General features: G+C 42.6%; 1 protein-coding gene across 1 annotated transcript; it reads left to right on the top strand.

Moving 5' to 3' along the window:
- Window positions 1-359: 359 nt before the first annotated feature.
- Window positions 360-4079, top strand: LOC114166576 (GDSL esterase/lipase At5g33370-like). Its single transcript, XM_028051324.1, has 5 exons — window positions 360-633; window positions 1136-1263; window positions 1581-1823; window positions 3317-3569; window positions 3713-4079. The coding sequence occupies exons 1-5, from the start codon at window positions 399-401 to the stop codon at window positions 3943-3945; spliced, it is 1092 nt and encodes a 363-aa protein (XP_027907125.1). The 5' UTR covers window positions 360-398; the 3' UTR covers window positions 3946-4079.
- The last annotated feature ends 9565 nt before the right edge of the window (window positions 4080-13644 follow it).

The raw sequence follows: 13644 nt of genomic DNA, 5'->3' as shown, positions 1-13644 counted from the left end.
TAAAATTGTACCATCAGAGTTAAAATAAACTTAATTAAAATTGTTTTATTTCAATTCGACTTCAACTTAAACTTAAAATGTTCTGTATTAAAATCGTGTCATCGTGACATGATTTTTTCACAATGAAATTATATTAAAATGAGATAATTTATCTAAATTCATGATTTTATAAACAATTGTTCCTTTTAATAAATTTAAAAGAAAAAAAATACACAATCTAGTGTAATAAAAAAACCTACATAATTACACCATTTCTTTATCTACTGGTACCAAAGGCATTTAATTTGTCAGAACAAAGACCACAACAAATGATGGCGAGCATTATATAAGGCACCTAACACTCTGGTTTTAGAATAGCATTCAGCATTGTTCTGGGTTTCTTGGAACAAAACAAGAAAATGGTTGTTTCTTCTAAATCTATATTTTTATGTTTGTTTTTCACCTTGAGCACTGTTGCTCCACAAGCTGAGGCACGGGCATTTTTTGTGTTTGGCGATTCGCTTGTGGATAATGGGAATAACAACTACCTAGCCACAACTGCACGTGCCGATTCATATCCTTATGGCATTGACTCTGCATCTCATAGAGCCTCTGGTCGTTTCTCCAATGGCCTCAACATGCCTGACCTTATCAGTTGAGTGCTCACCATATCTATAGTTGCTTTATTCTTCATATTTTGTTTTGGGATTTCAATTAAATTATCCTTATATATCTATATATTAATTTAGTTAAATATATTTGAAATTTTTAAATGCAAAATTAGAATTTATTTCTATTTTATACGTTTTGATTCTCAAATTTTAAAAATAAATGAATATAATTTTTTTAATCCAATAAAATTAAATTTTTGTACGTGTAAATGACAGTCAACATTTGAGTTAAAATATGTCAAATTATGTGAAAAGCTCAAACCGTCAATATGAAAAGTTGATTGATGCATCAAAAATAATTTAACACAAGAACTTTATTGGAAATTTGATAGCGAAACTATATCATAGTTTAAAATGTGAAAAACTAATTTTAGTTTAAATACTAAAAATATATTTAATTATTTTACTTGAAATTAAACCACGGGAGAATCTCTAAGAAAGCCATGTATATATGCATATATAAACCGTGTGATGCATGTATTTAGGTGAGAAAATTGGCTCAGAAGCCACATTACCATATTTGAGTCCACAGCTGAATGGTGAAAAGCTGCTTGTTGGTGCAAACTTTGCTTCTGCTGGAGTAGGAATTCTCAATGACACAGGATTTCAGTTTGTAAGTGAATTTCATCACATCCATACCTTACGCTGTGTTAACCAAATATTGTGAGTTCGAAGACTTAAATAAAATCTCGGTTCATGCTAGTTGGGAAAATATGATTACGTGAGAAAATCACGTTAAGGCTATCTATATTTGTCCAATGTAAATTAGTCATATATATGACATATGTGATCATTCAAGAGTTTTTAGGAATTTCCAAGGCTAGGGTTATCTTCCTTCTATTTGAAATTAAATCTATAATTTACTTGATTAATAAGAGAGTGCAATGAGAGCATTAAGCTATTATCTATCTAACAAGGTTGATTTTGCAGATAAACATTATCCGAATTACAGAACAATTGGCGTATTTCAGACAGTATCAGCAGAGGGTCGCTGCGCTAATTGGAGAAGAACAAACACGAGATTTAGTTAACAAAGCATTGGTTCTCATAACCTTAGGTGGCAACGATTTTGTCAACAACTATTTCTTGGTTCCTTTCTCTGCAAGATCTCGCGAATATGCTCTTCCAGACTACGTTGTCTTTCTCATATCAGAGTATCGTAAAATTCTTGCGGTATTTTCATCCTTCTACTCTTTCTACTCTGCTTGCGTTAATGCATGTCATTACTTTTTTTTTACAATGTTTTACACAATTTTACCATTAGTTGGACCAGCTAAACCGTACGAGTTTTAGTGAAAAATAAATAAAATAGGTTAAAAACAATGTGGTTTAGTTGTTCTGTTTTCTTGGAAAATTATTCATCAGCATGTAATTTACATTATTTTTGTTATTTTCAAAGAGAAAGAGAGAAATATAGTGTTTTGATAAAAAAAAAACATAAAATAAAAAGAAATTATAGTAGAAATTATTCTAGGACTGTATAGAAGTGGTTGCATAGTAGTATTATTCTTTGCCTATAAAAAAAATATTAGTATTACATTTTTTTTTTTTCTGAAATCATAATGCCTGCTCCTACCCCCTGACATGTGTGGTTGTGTAACAATAAAAGACATGGGATAACAATGGCTGAAAATATAGAGGAAGAAAAAGAAAAATTAATTGCATCAAGCGACTTAGAAAAATTTATGTTTGAGTGGCTGTATCCTCAACATTTTGCGGTTTTTCCTGTCACTTTGCCAAAAGAAGTATTAAATAATGACCAAGATTTTTTTTTCTACAAAATTGACAAAGTTTCCATAAATAAAATTAAAATGAATAAATATTTTATTTTTTAATCAAAATGAAATAATAAAATTGTACTTTCTTACTAAAATTTTGTTAAAATATTATGTTATTTGATAAGAATGTTGTAATGTCTTAGCAATATAAAAAAAGTGTATATCTTATTTGTTTGATAAGAATGGTCAGAAAAAGAAAACACTGAAATTTTACAATAGAATTGTGAAAGAAGATACATTTTACACGGGAGAAGATCCTATATCATGTTATGTTATGATAGGTGATGATGGAAATGTGGACATTGTGAGGCAAACATGATAAATGAGGCGATTAATTTGGTAGTTGAGAGCAGCATGCATTTTGGAAATTAAAATTAAAACCAACACGAATTATGTCACTGAAGATGCAGCATGAACTAAATGCGTGCTGTCCCTCTCTCACTCTACTATTCTGATTCTATTTATTGCGAGGGTTTTAAATTTGGGTAGTGGAGGCAGATGTATCTTTTATTTTAAGATTTGTAAATAATTTGATTAATGCAATCGATAAATGTTTTTGTAAAACCAAAATGCTTTTTTATTGTGATTAAATATTTATCACCTGTTCAGATTAAATAATTTAGTTAAATATAAATAATTAGGAAAATTATACTATAATTTTCAATTTTTTACTTTTATCATTTGCTCTTCCACATAATTTAGTATAAGTTATTGATTGTTTAAAAAAAAAAATATTAGTACGTTAATCAATAATCAAAATGATATCAAGTAAAGGACGAAAGTAAAAAGAAAAAAAAAATGAGAATCATGCTATCTTTATCCAAATAGTTATAAAATAGCGTCCAGAATTTGTGTTGTAAGAAGGAAATAAATGCATGATTAATACAGCACCTGTATGAGTTGGGAGCACGAAGGGTTCTGGTGACGGGAACTGGACCACTGGGTTGTGTGCCAGCAGAGTTGGCGATGCATAGCCGTAACGGAGAATGTGCGACAGAGCTGCAACGGGCCGTTAACTTGTTCAATCCTCAACTTGTTCAACTGCTGCAAGCTCTCAACACTGAAATTGGTTCCGACGTCTTCATTTCCGCAAACGCCTTCGCTATGCACTTGGATTTCGTCACTGACCCACAAGCATACGGTACGTTATTAACCTTCATTTCTCTTTTTCTTTTTTTTTTATACTTGCTTATCGTAGTTGATAATTAAAGAGAACATCAGTTATATTGCTTATCCTCAATTAGGAAGCATTTACTATCCTCTTTATATTGGTTTGATAAACAGGGTTTGTTACTTCAAAAGTTGCATGCTGTGGTCAAGGAGCATACAATGGAATAGGACTCTGCACTCCTGCTTCTAACTTGTGCCCCAACAGGAATCTCTATGCCTTTTGGGACGCTTTCCATCCCTCAGAGACAGCAAATAGATTGATTGTTGATAAATTCATGACAGGCTCTACTGACTACATGCACCCAATGAACCTTAGCACAATTATTGCTTTAGATTCTACCACCTAATGTACCATTACTATTGTTCCATCCTCATCTTTTCTTATATGCGCACCCAGATTCTACAACGTATTATTGTATTTTAAATTTCTTGAATGTTTAAAACTATGACACTGATTAATTGAGTAACATTTTTTATAGCAGTGCTCTAACTAGCAACTTCATATATCTGTAAACATAACAGGTATTAAAGAGTTCAAAACGAAAGGAGAATACATATAACGGTGTTAATATTATACATTCAACACAATACAATACAATATAAATAATATATGGAAGAGCTAAATCGGGAGTCCATCAATTCAGCATTAATTTGGATCGGGATTACTACAAATAATATATGTGCAGATAAAGTATTGTTATGAAATTTCTGAAAACTAAGTCGGTTTCATTTATTCTTTTTTGAGTTTTGATTTATGTTCATGCAGAGAACAAATAAGATCAGTTAGGCACAAGTATCACCTTATCCATATCCGCTATCTTTTCGGTTGGCTTCTCCCCCTTTGGCATATATCGGCTTGGACCCGGGAAGGGTTACCTGCAGAAGGGACTCCGACGCTCAAGTCAGTCAAAGCTCTCAAAAAGTCAAATCAAGTGATTAATGGAGTAATGAATGCGTACCTTTAATTCGTGGGGTCCATGTGTATTTATAGATTATTAATTATGTTTGCCCATTCCATGGGCTGGGCCTTAGTTTGGGCTATAGGTGGGCCTAGGCTTTGGCCCAGGCCCTTAGTCTCGACTGTTGCGGGCTTTAATTTCATTAAGTATACCAGGGTGGTCGGCATAGGCCGATTACCTCTTCGGCGGCTCGTGCCGCTATTCCTAATACGTGGTATTAGGCTGGTTTAGTGTCTTAGGTCACCGGTTTAGGCCGGTTAGGGTTAGGTCAGCCTAAGCTGGTTACCTGAATAACTTCGAGTGTAGATATGGTGGACGTTTATTATTATTACTTGGTCGAATTGGCTAGGTGTGGTACACCAGTCCCCCAGCCTTTGCCGATATAGGTATGTCGGTGAAGGATGATATGTGCGGATATGCCAGCGAAGCCGGTTAGGTGTGATACACCAGTCCCCTAGCCTTTAAGTGTGATGAACAGTGTTAAGGCTAAAGATGGGAAAAGGTAGGTAGTAGGTGAAAGGGTGTCAGAGGTCTAATCAAAGAGGGGTTTTTGTGCCGTCGTTTCTGATACTCATGGCCTTTGGGATGATTGTGTCGATTGGTATGGGCTGTAATTTTGGCGGGAAGAAGTTTTATCGTTTGGGATTCACACTTATAAATGTGGATTTCACGATGGGTTTATGTTTGTTGGTTCATTTGCGAGAATTTCAACTAGTTTAACTAGTTCCTAGTTCCTGCCGTCAACTTTTCAGAAAAAAGGTATGTCTAGTAGTAATGATAGTGTGTCGTTGTCTTCTTCCAGTAGTGAGAGTATGGAGTCCGGGAGGAGTATAGGTAGACATGTTGAAGAGGAGAGTACTAGCCCTGCGGCTATGGTGGGTAGAATTCCGATGGAGACGGTGACTGAGGTGCGAGAAGACCCTCTAGAAGAAATAGCAGAGAGTAATGGCCGGCCAAGGGCGGTTATGCATGGGTGGCTGTTGATGTTCGTAACCAATCGTCTTTGTTTCGGTGGTCTCGTCTACTGAATTCTTGGTTAAACTGTACCCCTGTTATCCGAAAGGTGTAAACCGGGGTATCGTTTCCTTGGAGCGGGTGAGCGCCATTGACCGCGTATGCCACGGGCAAGAAGGGGCGGCCGAGAAGTTCTTTTATATGTATATGTGTGTCATTTCTCCCAGTTGCATGTGAGGTTACCGTTGGACGACTTTACCATGGGGGTACTTCGTGAGCTCAACGTTGCACCTACATAGTTGCATCCGAACAGTTGGGCCTACATGCAAGCATTTCGTGTTTTGTGTCAATCATTATATCTACAACCTTCTCCTCGTGGATTTTTGTACTTTTATGACACTAGGTCCCGCCAGCTGACTACTTGGTTATCTTTGGTGAGCCGCCCTAGCATTAGTAGATTGGACGCGTTCTCACAAACCTTCAAGCATTTCAAGGACGGGTACTTTAAAGTTGTGGTGAAGGAGGAGGGCAGGTCCTATTTCCTTAATGTAGATAGGAGTACAAAATTCCCGTTTAGTTGGACGGGCAACCCTTCTCGGTATAAGGACATGGGCACCGACGAGTTGTCGGTGGTGGATAAAGAGGTGGTGGAGGTCTTGATGAAGTTTTCTGATAAGTTGCCCACTAAGGGTCTAGTTAGGGTTTATAATTCGGTTCACCCGATTATTGATATTGAAGGTATCTGTTTATGACTTAAACTATATTAATGTTTCTAAGTTAACTTAACCGGGTCTTTGTGCATTTTTGTAGGGCACATGGCTCAATCCGGGAAGAAGAACTTGACACTTTTCTAAGCATTGAGGAAGGAGATGGCCGCGAAGGCCAAAACAGCTGGGAACAGTGATGTTCCAAACTTACAAGAGTCACTGGTTGAGGTGCATGTGCATGGCGGCACTAAGAGGAAGGCTGAATTACCAGCTCGACCCGACAAAGGTAAAGATGTGAAGAAAGTTAGGGCGGCGCTGCTTGGGCCGGGGTCATCGAGTGGGGCGAAAGGGCCAGAATCCGGTTTGATTGAGCTGCCATAAACGTTTGTTAGGAAAGATATCGATATCAATCTTCCGGAGACAATCATCAACTCTATCGATAGTATGAAGCCGGATTATCTTGTGTGGACTATGGTGGAATTTGGAAGCAAGGCGTTGATTTTAAGTCGCCGAGTTGGATCTTTGTATCGTCGGGAAGTAAAGGAGGGAAACTGGGAAAAGGTGGAGGAGTTGCAGGGGAAGGTTGATAAGTTTGCGGAGGAGAGGGCGGCCTGGAAGAAAGAGAAGGAAAGTTGGAAGGACGAAAATAAAAGGTTGGGAACTTGGAAGGTTCGATGTTTGGATTCAGAGGGTAAGCTTAACAAGAGGATAACGGACCTAGAGTCGGACTATGACGATTTGAAGGAAAAATATGAGGGTGCTGAAGTGGAACTTGATGATTTGAAGGGTTGTATCATCCAAGAGCACATCAATGGGTTTCAAAAGGGATTGCGGCAGGCGGCCTTCTTTTATAAGGATGTTGATGCAGCTGACTCTAAGTTTGATGTAAACAAAGATGTTGTTGATGGGCAGCTCGTTAACGAAGCTGAGAGTAGCCAAAAGGAGGTGGAGAAGGAAGTGGCCGAGGAGGAGAAGGAAGCAGAGATTGCCGTGGAAGGTGGCAATGACAAGGCGGAATAGGAATTTTATTTTTTATGATTTGAAATGGTTATTGATCCTATGTCTGTAATAATTGGTACATTATGTCTGTGGTACTCCGTACATTACTTTGCTTTTCTTTTAATGTGATTAATGCTTTGCGTATGCCATCTTGTTTGTCGGATGTCAATAGTCGTGATGTTATGTTTGGCGAACTCGATTGTTTGTTGAGGGTGTTCGACCCTGATCGTTTACTTGTTGTAAGGGTGGGGAACGTAAACGAATTAATCAACAAATTAAGGGTGTTTGACTCAGGCTGCTTACTTGTGGTAAGGGTGGGGAACTTAAACGAACTAACCGACAAGTTAAGGGTGTTTGACCCAAGCCGCTTACTTGTGGTAAGGGTGGGGAACTTAAACGAATTAACCAACAAATTAAGGGTGTTCGACCCAGACCGCTTACTTGTGGTAAGGGTGGGGAACTTAAACGAATTAACCAACAAATTAAGGGTGTTCGACCCAGGCCGCTTACTTGTAGTAAGGGTTGAGAACTTAAACGAACTAATCAACAAATTAAGGGTGTTCGACCCAGACCGCTTATTTGTGGTAAGGGTGGGGAACTCAAACGAATTAACCAACAAGTTAAGGGTGTTCGACCCAAGCCTCTTACTTGTGGTAAGGGTAGGGAACTTGAACGAATATGAGAAGTGAAGTAAAGAATGGTTGTAGAGTTGGGAACCCTTCGTATTATTCATTGAATCTGGGGTGCCTCATTAAAACCTCCCCGGCCAAAACCCTCCTTAGGGAAAAAAGACCATGTGAAGAAAAAAAGTACACCCAGGGTTACAAATGTTTGATGTGATACAATACATGTTTTTAACTAAAGTAGAACTTGAGATGGGACACATTCCATGTATTAGGTATTTCTTCCCTGGATAACTGCTCCAACCTGTATGCTCCTCCTCCAGCGTCTTCACATATTCGGTATGGGTCGTCCCAATTGGCGGAGAACTTGTCATCCTTCTTTCTTGCACTATTGGCCATTCTCCAAGCTAAGTCTCCTTTTATGAACGATCTTGGGCATATGTTGGCGTTATATTTCTTGGCAGCTCTTTGTTTGGCGGCTAGGTTGCGTATCTAGGCTTTTTCTCTTAGCTCGGGTAGGAGGTCGAGGTGGGTGGCCATGTTTTGATGATTGTGGGTTGGGTCATATAGTTCTCGGCGCAGGGATGGTTCGCCAATTTCAACGGGTATCATGGCGTCTGCACCGTATACTAGGCTGAACGGAGATTCGTTTGTTGCTGATTGAGGGGTGCACTTGTAAGCCCATAACACTTCTACTAGTTCTTGAGGCCATCGGCCTTTGGCGCTGTCCAACCGCTTGCGTAGTTCCACTAGGATAACCTTGTTTGCCGCCTCTGCTTTTCCATTGGTTTGTGGGTGTTCCACAAAGCTGGTTATGTGTTTGATGCCTAGACCGGTGTAGAATTTGGCGAGTTCCTTATCTATAAATTGTCGGCCATTATCGGTGATGATGGTATGTGGGACACCATATCGACATATAATATCTTTCCAAACAAATTGCTGGACTTGCTGGGCTGTGATAGTTGTTAGTGGTTTGGCCTCTATCCATTTGGTGAAGTAATCGACGACTACTATTAAGAATTTTACTTGGCCCTTGCCGGGGAAGAAGGGGTCGAGGATGTCCATCCCCCATTTAGCGAAGGGCCATGGGGATAGTATAGAATGAAGTTGTTCTTGTTTCTGGTGGATGAGGTTGCCATGCTTTTGGCATGGTTTGCATTTTTTGACAAAGTCCTGGCAATCCGCTTCTATAGTCGGCCAGAAGTAACCGGCGCGAAGGATTCTGGTAGCCATGGTGCGTGCGTTAGAATGGTAGCCACAAATGCCTTCATGCAATTCCTTAATGATGTACTGGCTTGTTTTGCAATGACACATTTGAGAAGTGGTTGGCCATATCCGCGTTTGTAAAGATCATCGCCTATCATGGTATATCTGGCGGCTTTTGCTAACCAAATTTTGTCAGTATTTGGTGGGGGGTTACACGTTTGGAGATATCAGATATAAGGAGTGGTCCAGTTGTGGGCTTGGGAATGGGTTAGGTTGTCGGCTTGGGTGTGGATTAGGTTATGGCAAGTATTTGTGATGGAAGGGGTGGATAGTGTCTGTTGCAATAGGGATCGGTGGCGGCTTTTTAATTTGGTGCTGGCTAATTTGGATAGGATGTCGACTTTGATGTTTTCGATCCAAGGAATGTGTTCGATGCGGACTTGGTCGAAGGCGGATTGAATGACTGCACGGACTAGATGGTAATATTGCAAAAGGGTGGGGTCCTTGATTTGGAACTCGTCATTCAGGTGGCCCACAGTAAGCTTGGAATCGGTTTTGCATGTTAAGGATTTGATGCCAACCTCGCGGGCCAGGGATAGGCCGGCGAGGATGGCTTCGTATTCAACTTGGTTGTTGGATGTTTTGAAGGCGAAGTGGAGGGATTTCTCAATGAGGATATCGTTGGGGTCTTCCAACACGATGCCAGCGCCTGCACCTTTCGGATTTGAAGAACCATCTACGTGAAGTGTCCACTGGTCCTCTATGGGTGTGTGTTGGAGGTCGTTGACGAAGTCTAGGAGGCATTGAGCTTTTATGGGGCCATGAGGTTCATAACGAATGTTAAATTCGGACAACTCAACGGCCCAGGACGACATCCGTCCTGCCAGATCTGGTTTTTGCAATATCTTCTGAATTGGGTAATCGGTTTTGACGATGATGCTATGGTTTTGGAAGTATGGCCGCAGGCGGCGGGCTACGTGTACCAAAGATAGGGCCAACTTTTCCACCATTTGGTATCTGGTTTCAGGATCTTGCAGCGTTTTACTGACGAAGTAGACAAGATGCTGAGTGCCGCCTACATCCTGAACCAGCGCGGCGTTGACGGTGTGATCACTGACTGTGATATAAACCAGCAAGGGTTGATGAGTGTCCGGTTTATGGAGGATAGGTGGTGAGGCAAGGGTGGTTTTCATCTTTTGGAAAATTTGTTCACAGTCGTCAGTCCACGTGAACCTGACAGATTTTTTGAGGAGTTGTATAATAGGTTGGGTTTGTTCAGCTAGTTTGGGCAGGAAGCGGGAAATGGCTGTAAGGCGGCCTATGAGGTGTTGGACTTCTTTGACGTTAGTGGGACTACGCATTTCGATAATCGCTTTGCACTTTTTAGGGTTGGCCTCTATGTCGTGCTGGGTTAGCATGAATCCGAGGAATTTACCGCGGTCGACGCTAAATTTGCACTTGTCGGGGTTGAGGCGAATGTTGTATTGGCGTAATGCGGAGAAGACTGCGGAGAGGTCCTGGGCGTGTTGGTGATGGATTGAAGATTTGACAACCATGTCATCGACGTATACTTTGACACATTTGCCCATCAAATGACTAAAAACTTTGTCCATCAACCATTGGTAGGTTACTCCGGCGTTTTTGAGGCCAAAAGGCATAACTTTGTAAGAATAATTGGCGTCGTCTGTGATGAAAGCGGTTTTGTTCATGTCGGATGCGGCCATGGGGATTTGATTATAACCGGAATATGCGTCAAGAAAATTGAGGACTTTGTTTCCCGCCACGCCGTCAACAAGGCGGTCAATGTTGAGTAAGGGGTAGGCATCTCGAGAACAGGCTTTGTTTAGATTTGTGTAATCGACACACATCCGCCACTTGATGTTGGCTTTCTTCACCAGGACTACGTTAGAAAGCCAAGTGGTGTAGTGAGTTTCTTCAATGAATCTTGTGCTCAGTAACTTATCGGCCTCAACCTTAGCCGCTAAGCGTCGTTCCTCGCCGAGTTTGCATTTTTTCTGGGAGATATAGCGGGCTTCTTTGTAGATGGATAACTTGTGGGATGCTATCAGAGGGTCCACTCTAGGTAAGTCAGTGGTTGACCAGGCAAAAAGGTTCGTGTTGCCGACTAGAACGGGTGTGATGATGGCACGCTCGTTAGAGTCTAATCCGGTGCCAAGGTTGATGGAGTGGCCATTCAAAAGTTCCAGGGGGTGGTCTCTTCGACAGGTTCGAGACGAATATCTCGGCCCACTCTAGGGTCTAGATCGTCACCCGACAGAGCGATCCCAGAACCGAGTGGCCGCTCGATGCGATTGGTTTGCTGGATAGGGAGTTGTGGGCGTAGGCTGGCCATGTAGCATTCGCGTGCCAGGTGTTGGTCGCAATGGATGGTGAAGATGTCTCCAGAGGGAGGGAAATTTCATAGCCAGGTGTGGGGTGGAGACGACGGCGCTAAAGGTGTTGAGCGAGGGGTGGCCAAGGAGGACATTATAGGATGTGGGCACGTCAACGATGAGGAAGCGGATGGGAACGGTTTTGGTTTGAGCTCCATCACGGAAGACGGTGTGAAGGTCAATGTAGCCGCGGGTGGAAACTTGTTCTCCAAAAAAGCCATAAATTGGTTCATCGTATGGGACCATGGCGGTATCTAGGAGTTGGAGTTTCTAATATGTAGCCCAGTAGAGGATGTCAACGGAGCTGCCCTAATCGATGAGGACTATTTTAACTGCGTAGTTTTCGATTTCAACAGTGATGACCATATGGTCGTCTTATTGGTGATCGAGGTCGTGGAAATCGTTGTTCGTAAAGGTGATGGGAGGCATGCGACGTTTGTGATGGGAATGGGTAATGTGGTTGATGGATTGGATATGACGGAGGTGTTTCTTTCTGGCAGAAGAGGTGGATCCTCCTCTAGCGAAACCACCAGAGATGGTGTTGATAATGCCGCGTAGAAGAGGGTCGGCAGGGGTAACATCGGTGCGAGCCGGTTGGGGGTCTTGGTTGGTGGGTGGGTTAGGGCGTCTATCGTGGCGAGAGTCATGGGAAGGGCGTCTGTGGTCGGAGCGAGGAGAATGACGGGATCGAGAGGGATGATCCTCTCTGCGGATGAAGCGGCAAAAGTGACCAACACACAACAGTTCTTCAATTTTATCCTGGAGTGCTTTGCAACCCTCTTTAGTGTGGCCATGGTTGCGGTGATAGCGACAATATTTGGTCATATCAGCATTGGGGGTAGTGGTCGTCTTTCGTGGTGGTGGGATGAGGTCAGCTTGTAAGGCCTCATCAAGGAGGCGGGATCTGAGGACATTGAGGGGAACATATCTAGTAAAGCAGGGTTGTCGGGGCTCTCGTGGTCTCGGATCAGGGCGGGAGGGTTGTGGGGTGGGGTTGGCGGCGATGGGTGCATAGTCATTGCAGAATTTGGTGTGGAGGGTCTGCATTTCTTCCATGCGAACATAGTTGGCGGCTCGCAACTTTAGCTCGTGCATAGAGGCAGGTAGATGAAGGTAGACGTTGTTGGCGAAGGGGCCGGGTTGAAGGGTGAGGGCCATACACTGAAGAATCATTTCTTGGTTGAGGTGTAGGGTGCGAAGGGCAGCCTTGCTGAAGCGGTCGATGAATGCCCGAAGCGGCTCACCTTGTTCTTGCCTGATGCCGAGGAGGGAGATTGTAGTAGTTTGATGTGGGCAGCTGCCAGCAAAATGAGTTGTGAGCATGTGGGAGAGGATGTCGAAGCTGTCGATAGAGTAAGGTGGTAGGGTTGTGAACCACTCGAGAGCGGGGCCTTTCAGGGTGGTGGGAAAGGCTTTGCAGAAGACGGCGTCTTGGGAAGTGTATAGGGCGACGTGGGTGATGTAGACCTTAAGATGTTCGTCGGGGTCGGTTTCCCCAGTGTAACGTTCTAGTGTGAAGGGTTCCCATTCGATGGGAATGGGGGTGTTAGCGATAAAGTCGGTGAAGGGGTGGCGACGTCTGGGTTGGTGGGGTGGGAGTGGATGGGGGGAATGAGATGGTGGACAAGGGTGGGAAAGGTGGAGATGAAGTTGTGAGGGGGGATGTGGGTTGTAGGGAGGTAGTGGGGGTAGTGGGGGTTGTAGGGTGGTGGGATATGAGTAGTGTGTAGGGTGGTGGGTATATTATAGGGGACCTGAGTGGTGGGGAGGGTGGCGACAGGGGTGGGGCCTATGGTGTGCCCTAGTAGGGTGGAGGGGAAGTGAGTGGGATGGGTTGAGGGGATGGGTGTTTGTTGGGTGGTGGTGAAGGTGTGTGGGGTAGGATTGTACTCGTTTTCTTCTTCTGTGGGCTGGAAGGCCGGGGACCTTGCAGCTTCAGATGCCTCCTTGGCCTTTCCCTTTTGAGTGGGATCGGCCTCGATCTTTCGCCTAAGGCGAGAGTTTTCCTGTCGCAATGCTTCCATCTCATCAGTGTTGCACTTTTTCAGATCAGCCTGCTCTTGTTGCATCTTGGCTTAAATGTCCAGGATGGCGGCCAGATCCGGAGTTATGTTAGCGGGTCCTGAAGGGCCAGCGCTAGCTTGATTTTTAACTCCAGCTCTGATACGGGTTGAAACCATCTTCGGAGAAAACGGGTAGTAAAGT

The sequence above is a fragment of the Vigna unguiculata genome, chromosome 10, assembly GCF_004118075.2.
Source record: "Vigna unguiculata cultivar IT97K-499-35 chromosome 10, ASM411807v1, whole genome shotgun sequence".
Taxonomy (NCBI): Eukaryota; Viridiplantae; Streptophyta; class Magnoliopsida; order Fabales; family Fabaceae; genus Vigna; species Vigna unguiculata.
This window is presented reverse-complemented; position numbering and strand designations above follow the sequence as displayed.

Coding starts and splice junctions, on each gene's coding strand:
- LOC114166576 (XM_028051324.1), top strand. CDS start 399: ATGGTTGTTTCTTCTAAATCTATATTTTTATGTTTGTTTTTCACCTTG. Junction 1,264..1,580: donor ATGACACAGGATTTCAGTTT/GTAAGTGAATTT, acceptor TTGATTTTGCAG/ATAAACATTATCCGAATTAC. Junction 3,570..3,712: donor CACTGACCCACAAGCATACG/GTACGTTATTAA, acceptor TTTGATAAACAG/GGTTTGTTACTTCAAAAGTT.